Consider the following 15,618-nt stretch of genomic DNA (forward strand, 5'->3'; position numbering starts at 1 on the left):
GATTAGCCGGAATATTAAACAAATACGGGAAATCTCCCTTCTTTAAATTTTAATTAAGGCCTAAAGTTTTTGTTAAGTCAGACAGCCGGACTCCCATATAAAGATAGGTATCTCTGAAAACAAGTTTATTCCCGATCCGCAACTCGATAATTTTTTGTCCTGTCATTGTAACTGTTGGAGAAAGATGCTGAGATTTAATGAGACTTCTAATTGCGAAGAACATATCAAATTTCGATCCATTATGCGAAAGCACAATAGTTTCCTCAAAAGCACAATGAGCCTTTAGTGTATAACTAATAAACGCATCAATGCTCTTGAAAGAAAACTCGCGATTTCCATTTTCATCCCCACATACAGGACATGAATCATCAAATGATTTACCCTTGCATGCATAACAAACAGTCATTGAACACACTAAAGAAACAACATGTTCTTGCTCTCCCTCAGTATTTGTATCTAGCAGCATAGTCTCTACATCAAACACAATGTATGAATACTTTTCCACCCTGGTAAGACGCTGGTTCTGCACATAACATACGTGGTCACGTTCAACATGCTTATAGCATGATTTACATAAACGTTCATCACATTTATGTTCAGATTTCCTACGACGTAAATCAAACATAACATCACAATCGCTACACACCTTCACATAATCACATATACTTTTGCCTCCTTTATTTACACTTTTGTGATTATCATAACACTCACTCGTTGGAAATAACCTATGACAATCATTACATTCACACTTAATTTCATTATTATCTGCTTCATGATATTTTTCGCAAAATCTACACTTAAGCTCACACTTGTGGTAAATCCCTTTGTTATTATATCCTTTCAAACATGATTTACAATAACCTTCAGTTCCCAAAAGTTTGCGCATGCTTTCAATTAGTTGGTAATGACCGTCTTCATACAATACGAATATTTGTTTACCACCTTTAATTCCTGGATATATCACATTAAATTCACGTGTTTCAAGGTTCCTTTCATACACAATGATTTGGTACTTAGGTGCAAGATAGTTCTGTATCTTTTTAGCGTCTTCCAATGTACATCCCTTATTTTTTTCGGCTTCAATTCCCAAATTATTGCACAAAATATCAGCTTTTTTAAGTAACCGCTTCGGATTTTTTTTCAACTCATACATTTGTGAACGATTTTGATCGGCCCTTGCCATCCCCAGAATTACACTCTTGGGGAGGCAGTACACGTCCTTCTCTATGGGAACTACTTTTTCTTCCAAAAACTCTGTTAATGGAAGATATTTTTGCTTAGTCCTGGTTCGATTCTTACCTCTTCCTTTGCGAAGGTTAACATAATGGACCTTAAAAGTCACATTACCTCCGAATAAATAATCCTCATTTGAATTGAGGGTGTTCTCTATCACGGAGAAGAGGACCTCCGAGTTCAATTCCGATTTACGTCTCCACGAGACATACAGAGGCTTATTCAACTTTGAAGCTGAGCTCTCAATTGTTATTCCTACCCGGGCATTTTCATCAACATCACTTAGTGCTTGATTTATTACAAAATCAAATAATGCCCGGATATAGGATTCAGGGTTTTTTATTTCATTTTCGGTTGTACACTTAATACTTATTTCCCTCCCCTTAATGACATAATATGCATAATGACGTTGACTTTTACCTACAATTTCAAATTGTGGCGCACCCATACCAATCATTGCATTAGGTACTTCCCCCGAACTTACAGAACATGGTCCTGGTAAGTTCATAGGTTCCCCGGAACTCTCAGAGCTTGGTCCTGCTAAGTTTAGAGGTTTACCTAATAGCTTACGAGCGATCTCAACAGATAAGCCATCTGTTTTACCAGATGATATCAACTGGTTGAGCTTTTCACAAGCCTGCTTTTTTATATCATCTTTGCGGAAAAATCCTGCCTGATAAAGGTCTGTAATATCGGCAGCTGATATGCATCCCTCCAAAATTACATCCTGTCTTCCATCAAAATGTTTTAGTAAGGCAATTAGCATTTGATAGTACAGTGAAATCTGTGAACTTGGCCACCTCTCTAAGTTGGCCACCTGCTTATCTTGGCCTGGTTAGTCTTGAACCTGCATTTTGCCATTAGACATTCGGTACTTACTAGTCTGTAAGTTGGCCACCTGTCTATCTTGCAAGTTGGCCACACTGAAGCAATGTTTACCCTATGATGATAATGATAAATTTACCTGCGTATCTTGGCCACGAAAAATACAGTTTTGTTATTTTTCTTAACTCTTTCCAATTCCCATATGAGAGGCAGATGTTCTGTATTTGTGACTGGACACAAGAAGCATAGATTCGCACGATTTGTTCTTTGAGGTTAATGGCCAGAACACTACCCTCATAAAAGGGTGGTGAAGGAAGGTGTGAATAAGAAAAAGCACGTACAGGAATTCAGGAAATGGTTGTACGTATTTGTTTATCCTGTCTGTTTTGGTAAAACCATTAGCTATATCGGCTCCTTTCATCAGTGGGAAGCTTTAGTAATTCCGGAAAATTCTCAAGGTTAAAGCTCAATTGTCATTTATTGGCACCTGACTTCATATCAAAAGGTAGCGGAGTTTTTGAGGTATGAATTCCCTCAAGATTTTCTCAAAACATCTGCTCCGAGGGAAACACTTCTAGCTCATTAACAAGAGGTAGTTAACTACAATATTAGAATGTGGATATCTGCCAAAAAGAATAAAGCAAATATGTCTAGAATGAACCACCATTCAGTAACAACTGAAAAGAAGTCATATAAATTGCATATGAATTTCTCAATTTATAACTTAGCTTTTCTTGTTTTCAATCTAACTCAGTGTGCTTTAATATCAATTTCAATAAACTGCGTACATACACTTCTATTTCATGGTTGTTTGTGTTATTGTGTTTTCAATCCGAATAATCCAATGTACCAGACTAGTTTTCAGGAAGAGAAAGGTATGCCTATAAATTAAACATACTATCAAGAGCACCGATCCTGGGGGAACCGAGGGGGCCCGGGCCCTCAAAGCTAATGTGGCCCCTATTTTATTTATGAGTATACAATATTTGGTATAATTTGAGTGCAATTTGTCTTAAAATCTTCATATATATATACCTTTTGCATCTGAATGCCCCCCCCCAAATTTACAGAGAAATTGCGCTCTCGCATACTATAGTAATGTTTTCTAGTACTGTATATTTTTATGAATATTCTATATACAATATTTACAAATAGCTGTCGTGTCACTGCTTATTAAAATTTTACAATCGAGTAATACTAGAAATCCTATTCTAAAAATACACAAATCACACTTAATTTCTGTAAGTTGGCCACCTGTCTAAGTTGGCCACTTTTCGATGGAACCGATGGTGGCCAACATAGACAGGTTTCACTGTATTTTTCAGTGGGTACACGCGCACCCTTGGAATGATAAGTATCTACCAAACGCTTCCAGGTATAATATACCACTTCGGGGGCAGCATATCCAAATCGGTGAAGTAAATCAATAAGTTCTTCAGCTTCGTTAATTAATGCCATATGTGTCATCTGTAATCAAATATATATTCAAGTTAAATTCCCAGTATTTTACTGATCGCACATCGATAATTGTAAATCACAAATTCAGTTTTAAGTTTACCGACAATACACTTGAAAGTTTATCGGTAATAGCACTAATATTTGCCGTTAACTATAATAATAGATCTTCCCGTAACTTTTCTTTCAGTTCACCGAAGATATATTTCTAAGTTTATCGGTAAATTCTTCACTAGTTTCCGCTATCACCTGTTTACAATTTGCCGTAATAAAATTCTCTTCAGGCTAATTGCACCACGTAGTATAAACCAGGAACGTCTTCACAATTTCAATAATTCTTCACTACTAACTGACCGCTCAATTTTACCTGTCTTATATACACGAAAATATTGTAAATATCACACGAAGTTTTCCGAACATTAACGAAATTTTCCGAAGTTTGCCGAAGATTGCCGAAAAATATCAATCCTATACTAACACTTTTTATTGAAAATATAATTAAATGTTTATCGACAGATTCTGATAACTATAACTCCGTAAGATTTTCAGTTTTACAGAACCAGCAAATCCACTCAGTTTCCGATAACACTAAATGACAAAATCCTGTAATATTTATCTAACTGTTTTGCAATTGCAGCACACAACGTACAAACAGGAACGTCTTCTATACTGATTCGCCGCGGCTTGCTGCGCTCTATTTATACTTTCGGAAATGTAATCTCGTACCCAAATGCATTTAGCTTGTAATCTCGTACCCAGATACACTTACTTTAGTCTCGTACCCAATCGTGTTCAGTTTGTAATCTCGTACCCAGATAATTTAGTTTGTAATTTCGTACCCAGACGTATTAAATCACAAAATATTTTCTAAAGTAATAATGCTATTTTACAAACATGTATTATTTAAAGTCATGTGACATTCTCTAAGTTTCCCGAACTTAATCGAATGTTTCCGAATATTTATTGTTCACGAACATTAATATTTTCATATTTGAAAAAATGAACATATCTGATGTGAACATTCCAATGAATAAAAATCACAATCATTTTCAAAATAACATTGTTAATAAAAAAAATCCCAGTAGTAATAAACAGAAACACAAATTAATAAAAATAACATAGTAAGCAAAACATATCAAAGAAGAAATAATTTAGCAAAAATCAAATAAGAAACAAGGTTAGAAAAAAAGGTTTTAGAATAGTTTATGACCCAAATCATCAGAACTTTATCAGACAAACAATATAGCAGAGATTTAAAGAATATACTGAATTAATACACATAGGTTAGGAAAACCATATTTAATTAACCCAATTATTATTAAACAAACGACCGCATAGAAATACCAGATTTTAAAGATAATGCAGTTCTATTCAACAAAGAATAGCAAAAGATAGCATTAGGATAGTTAATTGCTACAAATCAAAGTTAAAGGCCAACCAACAAAACATAACACAACAACAAAGAAATTAATAGAATAGCAATAGTATAAAAATAGCAGAGAATAAACGAACTTGAAACCAAATACGAAAAAGAAGAATGGTTAGGAAAAAAGCACATTTACTTTAAACAAATTATTTACCAGTTCACAACTTTTAACAAGTTTCGAAACATTTAACAACTATTTTTCACACAATTATTTATTGGATCCCAACAAAGTTGGTCAGAGTTTATTTTAGTACACTCACATATTGTTCGAACATGTTATACATGTGAACGAATAAAATAATTAGAATCATAGATTGTTCAGAGTTTCACTTCATAGGAAGCGTACGAATTAAAATTGTAAAGTAGCATAAACTGTATAAGTAAACAAAAGTAACACGCACATTAAATATTTTTCTGATAATGTAGTTTTTTATAATACAATTTTCTAAATTCTGTTTTAATGTATTTTGTAACGCATAATTTATTTATTTATTACTAAAAATATTATTCACTTGTAATGTTAGTTGTCATTAAGTAAGTGTTCATAATATTTGTATCTTCTACTTTGATAGCCATTTATATTCGAACTGATAAAATGAAAAATGTATTAGTAAAAACTTTTCATATTTCTAATTTACTTGTGCCGATACTTTAAAATTGTTATACGTATTTACATTATACAAAATTAAAAAATACAAGTTTAAAAAACGAAGATGTAACTATCAAAATTAAAAATTCAATTTACGAAAATGAAAATACAATTTTCAAAAATAAAAATGCAAGTTAAAAAAACAAAGATGCAATTTTAAAATTAAAAAAATGCAGTTTGTAAACAAAAAGTGTAACTTTGAAAATAAAAAATGTTTTGAAAAAAAATTATTTTCTGCACACGTTCATGAAAGTTTGTTAATTTTGTTTTTATAAATTAATTGTAAACGTTATTGTTTTATTTTCAATTGACATTAAATTCTTGCAATGCAATTCTTTATATGTTTACATGAAACTTTTTGCAAAACAAAAAAATGCAAAAAAAGTAATTAAAATTTAAATGAGTTGCAAACGAAAATATAATTTTACATGTTCTTAAAATATTCATTAAGTTTGTGTACTTAAACACATGTAAAGTTAATTTACTAAAATTATTTGTCTTTAATTATATACTCTTTATATTATAGTTTCATTAGATTAAAAATATTGTTTTTATTAGTTCATTTATGTAAGTAACAAAATAGTTTTCTATTTATTAACAAGTTTTAAAGTTTAACAAAAAAATGTATATAAACACTTACCGCCGCTGGAAAGACAGGAAATCCTTATCTAAATGTTCTTAGATGTCAAATAAAATATGAGAAGTGCTAAACTCACAGTTGAGGATGAAACACTTGAATGCTGTAATAATAAAGAAAGACAATATTACTTTACATGAAACATTATAAAAATTTGAAAATGTGTATTACTAAACTGTAGAAATTAATTTGCAAAAATTTAACTATGTTGCGTGCTACAAAAATTTAAGAGGTGTTAACAAAACTGCATGCTGAAAAAAAACTTACATGTATATTGTGAACAAAAAAAAATTCAAAAAGGTGTATGCAAGAAAAAATTTAACATTTGTTAACAAAAAACGTTACGCAAAACAAATGCATGTTCTCAAAAATAAGTGATGCAAAATAATTCTTTCAAAGTAATCTGCATGTTACAAAATAATGCACGCTTTCAAAAATAACTGATGCAAAATAATTCTTTCAAAGTAATCTGCATGCTACACAAGCTCAAAGCAGCTACGCTGCGAAACTTACAAAAAATTTCTTATCTTTTACCGATTGCTTCTTATTTTTATTGGTTCGTATGCCAGAGCATACTCGTAAAAGCAGCTACGCTGTGAACTTACAAAAAATTTCTTAAGTACAAACTATTATGTAAGTTGTCAATGATACTTACTTTACTTCTGTGAACTTTGATACTTTGGAATTCTGAATTCCGCTGCCACTTTTACTCCAATTAGCTGCCTCCAATTAGTTGCCCTGAAACAATGAAACATTACTAAGTAACACTTGTAATTTATTTTCCTAATCATTTTTTAATTGGTTTGTATCTTTTTTATTATTTCGCTTGGTACACAAGCTCAGAACACTTACAGTGTGAACTTACAAAAAATTTCTTATAGAAAGTCGTAATTTTAGTAATGGATCGCTTCCATAAGAAGCTCAGAGGAATTACATTCCGAAATATTAATTATTTATTCGATCGTTTGCGGTGCAAACTCTTTGTTAACTTTAATTTGAGCGCTTTTTATTTTATATTCTCGTAATAAATTACTCGAACACTTACAGTGTGAACTTACAAAAAAAATTCTTATTTCACTATTTCGTATTATTTTCAATAATATTCTTGCACCAACATAATTGATCTATTTTAGTACAAAGGAATAAAAAATACCTTTGGTAGCAGAAAATATCTTGCTCCTCTGGTACTTTTGGTTGGTACTTCTCGATACTTTGTACTACTACACCAGTAATAATGGTAACCTAAAATATAACATAACATGTGTTAGAGCATATGTTGTAGTATAAAACCTTATTCCTAACTAGATATCTATATTTACATTATAGATATATCTATATCTATAACTATATCTATATCTATCTATAACTATATACATATCTATATCTATATCTATATCTATCTATAACTATATCTATTTCTATCTATAACAATATATCTATATTTACATTAGTTATATATCTATATCTATAACTATAACTATATATACCCATAACTATCTATATCTATCTATAACTATATCTATCTATATCTAAAACAATATATATCTATATTTACATTAGAGATATATCTATATCTATCCATAACTATATCTATATCTATATTTACAATACCAATATATCTATAACTATATATCTATATCTATCTTATATGTTAGTATACTATATGGTATGCCTAATATAAGATAGAAGAACATGATATTGAGTATATCTAAAGATATATATTTCTGAAATATGTATAAATCATTTGGTTCTGTTAGAATTAAATTTTCAAATATCAATACTAAGATACTAGGAAGAGGTGGCAATAAAAGTTATACAGAAGATGTCAATGGAGTTTTGATAAGTTACGAGAAACCTAAAAGATACATTTATTAAAAACGTCTACGAAAACAGAGTACAAAAAAATCAATACAAAGAAAGAACAATGGCAGGCATAAAAAGAAAACATGCATAAAGACAAAACAACAAATTTGGATTATACACAAACAGAAAGCTTCTGCTATATACAGAAAAATAAAAGACATATGATAGCTAATGTCTAATAGTTTGGGTTAGGTTAAAGAAGATATAATAGAATAACAGACAAACATCTTGAAAAAATACAAGTAGTAGTGCTAATAATAGTAAATAGCAGTAGAAGCCAAGCAAGAAAAAATACTAAACACAATAGAATAGTACTCAAGCAAGTTAAGAAATTCTTCTAGTAATGCTAATAATAGTAAATACCAGTAGAAGCCAATCAAGAAAAAAATACTAAACACAATAGAATAATACTCAAACAGGTTAAGAAATTCCACTAGTAGTGCTAGCACCAAATAGCAGAAAAAAAACCAAGCAAGGAAAATACTAAACACAATAGAATAGCAAACAACCAATTTAAGAAATATATAATGCTAGCACAATAAGGAACCCATACACCAGTCTTAAAATCATCTACAAAGAGGAGCACAATTGGAAATTTTAAGACACATCTAACAATAGAATTGGTAACAAACATATAATAGCAAACAGGGAGACAGAAAACTTTTCAAATAGCTTAAGCTTAGTTTAGGATAGGAACAAACTTGAGTATGCAATAGTTAAAAGCATCATACTGGTTTAGCATTAATTAAGAAGTAGCGAACTAATTAGTTAGCAAGTAAAAAGCAGGACATGAGCTTAAGTTTAGAGTTTAGGAAACATTTAAAGCTTAGTTGTTGTTCTGTATGGCTGCAAAACACTGTCACTTACTCTGAGGGAAGAACATAAACAAAAAAGTATTTGAAAACAAGATCCTAAGACGAATATTCAGTCCTCGGAAATGGGGAATGGCGGAACTACATAATTTATACGATTTTACCCAACATTGTTAGGATCGTCAAGTCTTGGCGGGCAAGTCATGTAGCTAGAATGGAAGAACGCTTTGAAACTCTTGACTGGAAGACCAGTCGGAAAACAACCATTAGGAAGACCTAGGCGCAGATGGGAGGAGAATATTAAGATGGATCTCGCAGAGATTGGAATACAAAGTAAAAATTGATGCAAGAATAGAAGTCAGTGGAGAGCTTCTGTGAACCTCCGGGTTCCATAAAGTTAGTTAAAGCTTAGCTGCGGACAAGATCTTAAAGTTTTAAATTAATTCAAAACAAATTATTCAGATCATGACCGTATTGGCATTTATTAAGTATTGACGAATGAGGCAAAGCACAAATACAATAAATTAAATTTAGTTCACATTAAAAAGTACAATAACAACAGGAATAAAAGTAGCGGCAGCAAAGTAAAAGAGGAAATCATGTAGTACAATAAACAGAAAGAAAATATTTAGCAATTCATACCATGAAAACAAAGGACAGATATATTACATAACAAGTAAAGGCGGGTGGGCAAAAGCAAGAATATGTTAGCTAAAGCATAGTAGGGAAAACCAAAGAAAGAGCGGACCAGAATGTAATTTATGTAAAATTGGAAGCCCATCAAAATTAGGGTAGCACACAATAAATTGGAATAGCTTAGGTTAGGACAGGTTACATAGAAATTCGTCAGACTCAAGCAAAAGAAGATACTAATCTGTAAGAGATGGCTTGTTAAAGGAACTTTACTTAGTTTTTATCTACTTCATCATATTATTCTATAAAAAGAGATAGACATACCTAAAAAAGAGAAATATTCAATAGAGATAAACCAAGAAAAAAAAGGGACAATTTAAAAGCCGATCAAGGAAAGAGTAAAATAGAAATAGGTACAAATAGTACAAAAGGTGAAATAGAAATCTAATAGCATTCCACATAAAACAAAATAGGTAAAAATAGTTAGAGAAAAACACAAAGAAAAGAAACTTTGGTTAGAAAAGGGCATACAGGCAAAGAAAGAAAAAAAGAGGCATACATGCAAAAGTTTACATGATAGTAGAAGAAAGAAGGTTAGATTACAAGCGGAACAAAAGAAATAACCACAAAACAACAAGTAGTAGCCGATACTCAATAGTTCACATGCAAGCAATAGTAGTAGTAGTAATAGTAGTAGTAGCGGAAGTAGCAATGGTAGTACTAATAAATTATTAGTAGCAGCAGTAGTAGCAGTGGTAGTACTAATAGAGTATTAGCAGCAGTAGTAGCAGTGGTAGTACTAATAGAGTATTAGTAGCAGTAGTAATTGTGGCAATGATAATACTAGTAGTAGTAGTAGTAGTAGTGGTAGAATACTAATAACAGTAGTGGCTAACAGTGATAATACTAGTCTGTAATAGTAGTAAAGGTTGTAGTAATAGTAGTAGTAGTAGTACAGGTGGTAGTAGTAGTAGCAGTGGTAGTGCTGATAGAGTATTAGTAGCAGTAGTGATGGCAATACTAGTAGTCGGTAGTAGTAGTAGTAGTAGTAGTAGTAGTAGTGGGAGTAGCAATAGTACTAGTACTAGTAGTAGGGTAGTAATAGTAGCAGTGGTAGAATACTAACGGCACTACTTGCGGCGACAGTGGTAATACTAGTAGTTGGTAATAGTAGTAAAGTTGTGGTACTAGTAGTAGTAGTAGTAGTGGTGGTAGTAGTAGTAGTAGTAGTAGTAGTAGTAGTGGTAGTGCTGATAGAGTATTAGTAGCAGTAGTGATACCAGTACTAGTAGTCGGTATTAGTAATAGTAGTAGTAGCGGGAGTAGCAATAGTAGTACTAGTAGTAGGGGGGTAGTAGTAGCAATAATAGTACGGGTAAAATAGTAATGGCACTAGTGGCGGCGACAGTGGTAATACTAGTAGTCGCTAGTAGCGATAGTAGTAGAAGTAGTAGTGGTAGTGGGAGTAGCAATAGTTGTAGTAATAATACGAGTTCATGTAGTTTCAACAATCATGTGTTTTTACATATATAAAGTATCTGTACTTCAAAACTTAGTTACTTAAGAACCCAAGGTAAATACATATGTAACGGCCTCAACTAATACAGATTTACTTTAAATTAGATACTTTCTGTTACATATACAATAAGTTTCCATATACGTAGACTCTCATTGGGTAAACATTTATCTAATGTAGGGTTCCAGGGTAAGCAATTCTACTTTGCTAAATTAGTGACTATTTATAAGAAAAAAAAGGGATGCCTAAATTTAATCATTATTATTGGTAAGCTTGAAAATGAGTCTTTACAATATATCAGCTATATTTTCTAACAATATCAATAACTTGGCCCTATCTGCAAATATAAGCTGGACAAATAATGAACCGATTTTTTTCTTAGTTTCGCATGTGTCAGTGTCTTGAACAATAGTATTCACATTAAACTGAAACAAATGTTTCTGCTTCTATTATTCATATTGACTACTCCCTATACTTTCACGAATATTAACAGCGTACAGTTCTTTCGCCTCTGATTATATTGAAATCTTCTAATTAAACACGTATCCTACTTATAGTTAAAATTGCGTCCATTTAACTCGAATTTATGCCATACTCAATAGTAAAATTGTGGGGGGCCAGTGCTAGAAATTCTTGGTTCAACAAATCCTGTGGCGTTCTCATGACAAAAAAACAAGTGTTTTGTATAAATTGTAGTGAACAATCATCGTAATCGTGGGTTTCCTTCCACTTTTTATATACTTTTTCAACAGCTTTTTTGTAAAGCAAATCAATATAAAAATTCATTTCTCATAAGGGCTCAGTGGTAGAGCGTTCACCTCCGGTGTTTGGGGTCCCGGGTTCAAACCCTGCTCCCACCAAGTGAACTTTGTGGTGGACAACATCGTGTCCATGGGTTTTTTTCTCGGGGTTCTCCCGTTTCCTCCCACATTCTTCATTCCACCTTTTTCATTCATCTCTCATCTTCACCGTCTCCTTTAGCCTAACCGGCATAACCGTGGGATTCAAAAATTTCATTTCATTTTTTCATTTTCTCATAATCACCATACACTGAAAGATACTAATTCTTTAACAAGTACATACAAAATTTCCCTCTGCCCCAATCCTAGTGTCCGGTCTTAGTGTCCATGTCCGGTCAAGTAATTTCATAACAGTTTTTAAATCTTATATAAATTGTGGTGGGACCCCACCCCGCCTTTGGCTTACATTTGAAAGAAAATTGGTGAGTATTTTTCGAAAGTCATAATTGCGGGACGCTAAACTAAAATATGTCGTCTTATAATAATAGTAAATTTCAAAGAATAAGTTGAGATATGGTAGTATCCCTGGTTGTATGCAACCCAGCGGTACATAAGTGCTTATCTAGTTACATAACATTTCAGGCACTTTTCTATTAAATATGTTTGGTATCGTTCCCTAAACTATATGTATTTCTTCCCTGTATAGTTAAACCCGCTGTACGCTAAGCATTTTAAATGTCAAAATATACAAGTCTCGGCATGTCCTCAAATAAGTCATTATCCAAGGAAGCCTGGAAATCTAAAATTCTCATTTCCAATTCTATACGTATTTCTGAGTATTGTCCTGAACATCCGACTAATCAACCTTACAAGTATTGAGGAGTGCTACAACATTTCTCAACGGCATCAAATATTTTAAGGAAGTTAAAGACTCTATTTGTTAATTAAGAAATTTCATTTAAAAAATTTTGTCCATCTAAACAATTTCTCATTTGTATTATCAAACGGAAATAGATATAAAACAAATCGGGTACGCTAATATTCAAATATTACTGTAAACAAGACTGTGAAAAAACACAATTTATGTATACTGTTCAACTTATTTTACATAAATACGGAACTAATAGCTAATTTGATGATTCTGATATAAAATTATGTTTCCAATAATATTGAAACTCAATCAGGTACAAATCAAATTTAGTTTCGGGAAATACTAGTTTCAATAAACTCAAATAGTACGCTACAAACAAAATTCAAGAGTACTATAGCTCGTTGTATCAAAAATTGTGTCTACGGACCCTGTAATCATCATTATTTCTTAATAAAAAAATGTAATCTACAAACTAAAATACAGTGTAATTAATCTAAATAGCAAATCAGTACAACTACTCCTTTATATAGTCTTAGTATTAATCAATTGTGCTCATACCAAAATATTTCCTATATTTCTTTAATTGTGGGGAAAATCAGTGATAGAGTGCTTACTTCAAAGGCAAGTTAGGGCATTATAACAATGTCCCTAGATTTTTTTCGAGGTTCTATCTATTTTAATGGATCAAAATAACCACCATTTTCCTCATAACTTAACAACTATAATTGCAAAAAGTCGGAATTATTCCTCAGATCATTATAAGTGCAAGTTTTTCCCGGAGTAACTTAAACAATATAATGCAGTAAACAAAGTGAGAGAATTCTTTAAATTTGTTCTCCAAACTTTAAAAACCCATGTGTGCCGTCCGTTTTTAAAATTACTAACAGTCTTGAGAATCTCAAACCAAACAAAGCGGCGCTATTAATTCAATAATATATGCCTCATATAATTACATCGTTGGAGGTTCATGTCTCAAATAGCCATAACTTTGAAACTTATGTTTCGCCACCCATTAAAAAGTAATAACTTAATTCATACACTCTTCCAATGTCCTTAAGTGTCAATATTAACTGTATTACGCTATTACATCAGTTATGAATCTATTCGCTTTGCTTCACTCTAAATTTTCTATGACATCCAATAAATTAAAAAAAACTGTTATTTCGCTCTACGCGATTTCTACTTTCATTTAAGCTGCTCCCCATAAAATTTAATTTTATATGCGTCCAAAAGAAATAACATCTATAAAGTATTAAGGTTTTCTCGGAGTATCATATACGGCTTTAGCACGGTGGAGGTCCCCCATGTTACTTCCTGTGGTTCAGGAATATAATAATAAAATATAGGTCCGTGTCTCCTATAGCCTAGCTGTTAAAAGTAATAATAAAGCTTGTTCCTTACTAATCAATTAATGTACACGCCCTAGTTGTGGGAGACCCACCAATGGGGAAGCAACGCTAAGCTATGCTTCATATACCCACAGTTCTAAATGAACTCTATGTATTATCTTGGACTTTAAACGTAATTTTACTCAATAACCGTAAAACTGAAAAAGTACATTTTCGATGAGTCATAATCCTAAAGATCTAACTGGGAAAATAAAATTCAATTACAAGGCTAATATAAAAAAATAACAGTACGGTCAATAAGCGTAGCCTCCTCTCATTATGCGGCGTAAAGCATCTAGATGTTAATGGAAATTATTCTACAATTACATCTCATGACTTGTCCCCCAGCTGGACACTCTTTATTTTTTACTGCTACCAACTCGGTGAATACTCACAAAATTTTAGAATTCAAACCCTTTAAACTTAATTATTCTGTCACGCAGCAATTCCTGTAACATTGGCAATGCCCCATTTCATATAAAGTCAGTACTTGATACTATCGGTATGTGAAATCAACAATAAAAAGTTTAGTATTCGATGACTATAAGGAAACATCCTAAATGTAATTCACTAGACTTGACATCACAATTTAATGGTCATATTACAAAATAAGGAAAACAAACGTAATGATGATAAAAGGGACTGAAAACAACCAAATAAGTTAATGTTCTTACAGTTCATCTTCTTTGCTGAACGAAGGATTCTCTCTCTTTATGTATAATCTCAAATTGATTCCTAGTTAGAAAACCTTAAACATCAATGTGATAAATACGCATTTCACACTACTAAACTCCAATAAATCACTTCAACAAATAACGTTTCCTAAAGCTTTGATTCTAATTCTGTACTGCATAATAATGAAATAGAAAAATCTCCAAAACAAAAAACAAAGTTTGAAATCGAGCTCAAGATGCGCAAAATTCCAACTCAATAATAATAATAATAATAATAATAATAATAATAATAATAATAATAATAATAATAATAATAATAATAATAATAATAATAATAATAATAATAATAATAATAGAGCTTCTTTACTGCTAAACTTTTTAGCATATGCGCCTTCGGCAATTAATTCTTTTATTCCTACAAAGCAGTATTCAACTCTGCTTTCCATTGTTTACATTCTTCAAAGGTTGTTCGTTTCATTTAAAAAAAAATCGGTGCTGAACAGGCCTATAAACTCACACTTAAGTACAATCAACATAATAAAACAAATCTCTTTCAATAAAACAAAGTTTAAAAACGAAATATCAATTTCATGAATTAATCAATCTTTGCAATATTTAATTCTATATTTTCTATGTATAAAATTAGCTAAAGTTTTCTTACCTTAATTCTGCATAAGCGCTGAAACAATCTTCAATGTCAATACACCTATCTGCAGAAATCAAACACCAAACTAGTACACCAATAAATTCTAATACGACCACACAATAAATCTTCTCTATACCAAGCGCAGTACTAGACAAATAATAAAACGGCTATGGTCGGTCATGTATTTATAAAGTCCTTCAATTCCGTCAAAGCATAAGTTCATTTACCTACCCTCCCTTCTCCTATCTAT

General features: G+C 31.8%; 2 protein-coding genes across 2 annotated transcripts in view; one reads left to right on the forward strand and one right to left on the reverse strand.

Annotated features, from left to right (window-relative positions):
* LOC145680428 (degenerin-like protein unc-105) overlaps positions 1-15,618 on the forward strand; it is a 553,540-nt gene that overhangs the window by 117,548 nt on the left and 420,374 nt on the right. The gene's annotated exons all lie outside the window — the stretch shown is intronic.
* LOC145680424 (uncharacterized) lies at positions 50-15,511 on the reverse strand. Its single transcript, XM_081750940.1, has 5 exons — positions 15,384-15,511; positions 7,379-7,467; positions 6,881-6,963; positions 6,229-6,328; positions 50-3,525 (listed from the first exon to the last, which is right to left on the reverse strand). The coding sequence occupies exon 5, from the start codon at positions 1,997-1,999 to the stop codon at positions 50-52; it is 1,950 nt and encodes a 649-aa protein (XP_081607066.1). The 5' UTR covers positions 2,000-3,525; positions 6,229-6,328; positions 6,881-6,963; positions 7,379-7,467; positions 15,384-15,511.

This window comes from Thermobia domestica, chromosome 3 (assembly GCF_964235325.1).
Source record: "Thermobia domestica chromosome 3, izTheDome1.hap1.1, whole genome shotgun sequence".
NCBI classification, from domain to species: Eukaryota; Metazoa; Arthropoda; class Insecta; order Zygentoma; family Lepismatidae; genus Thermobia; species Thermobia domestica.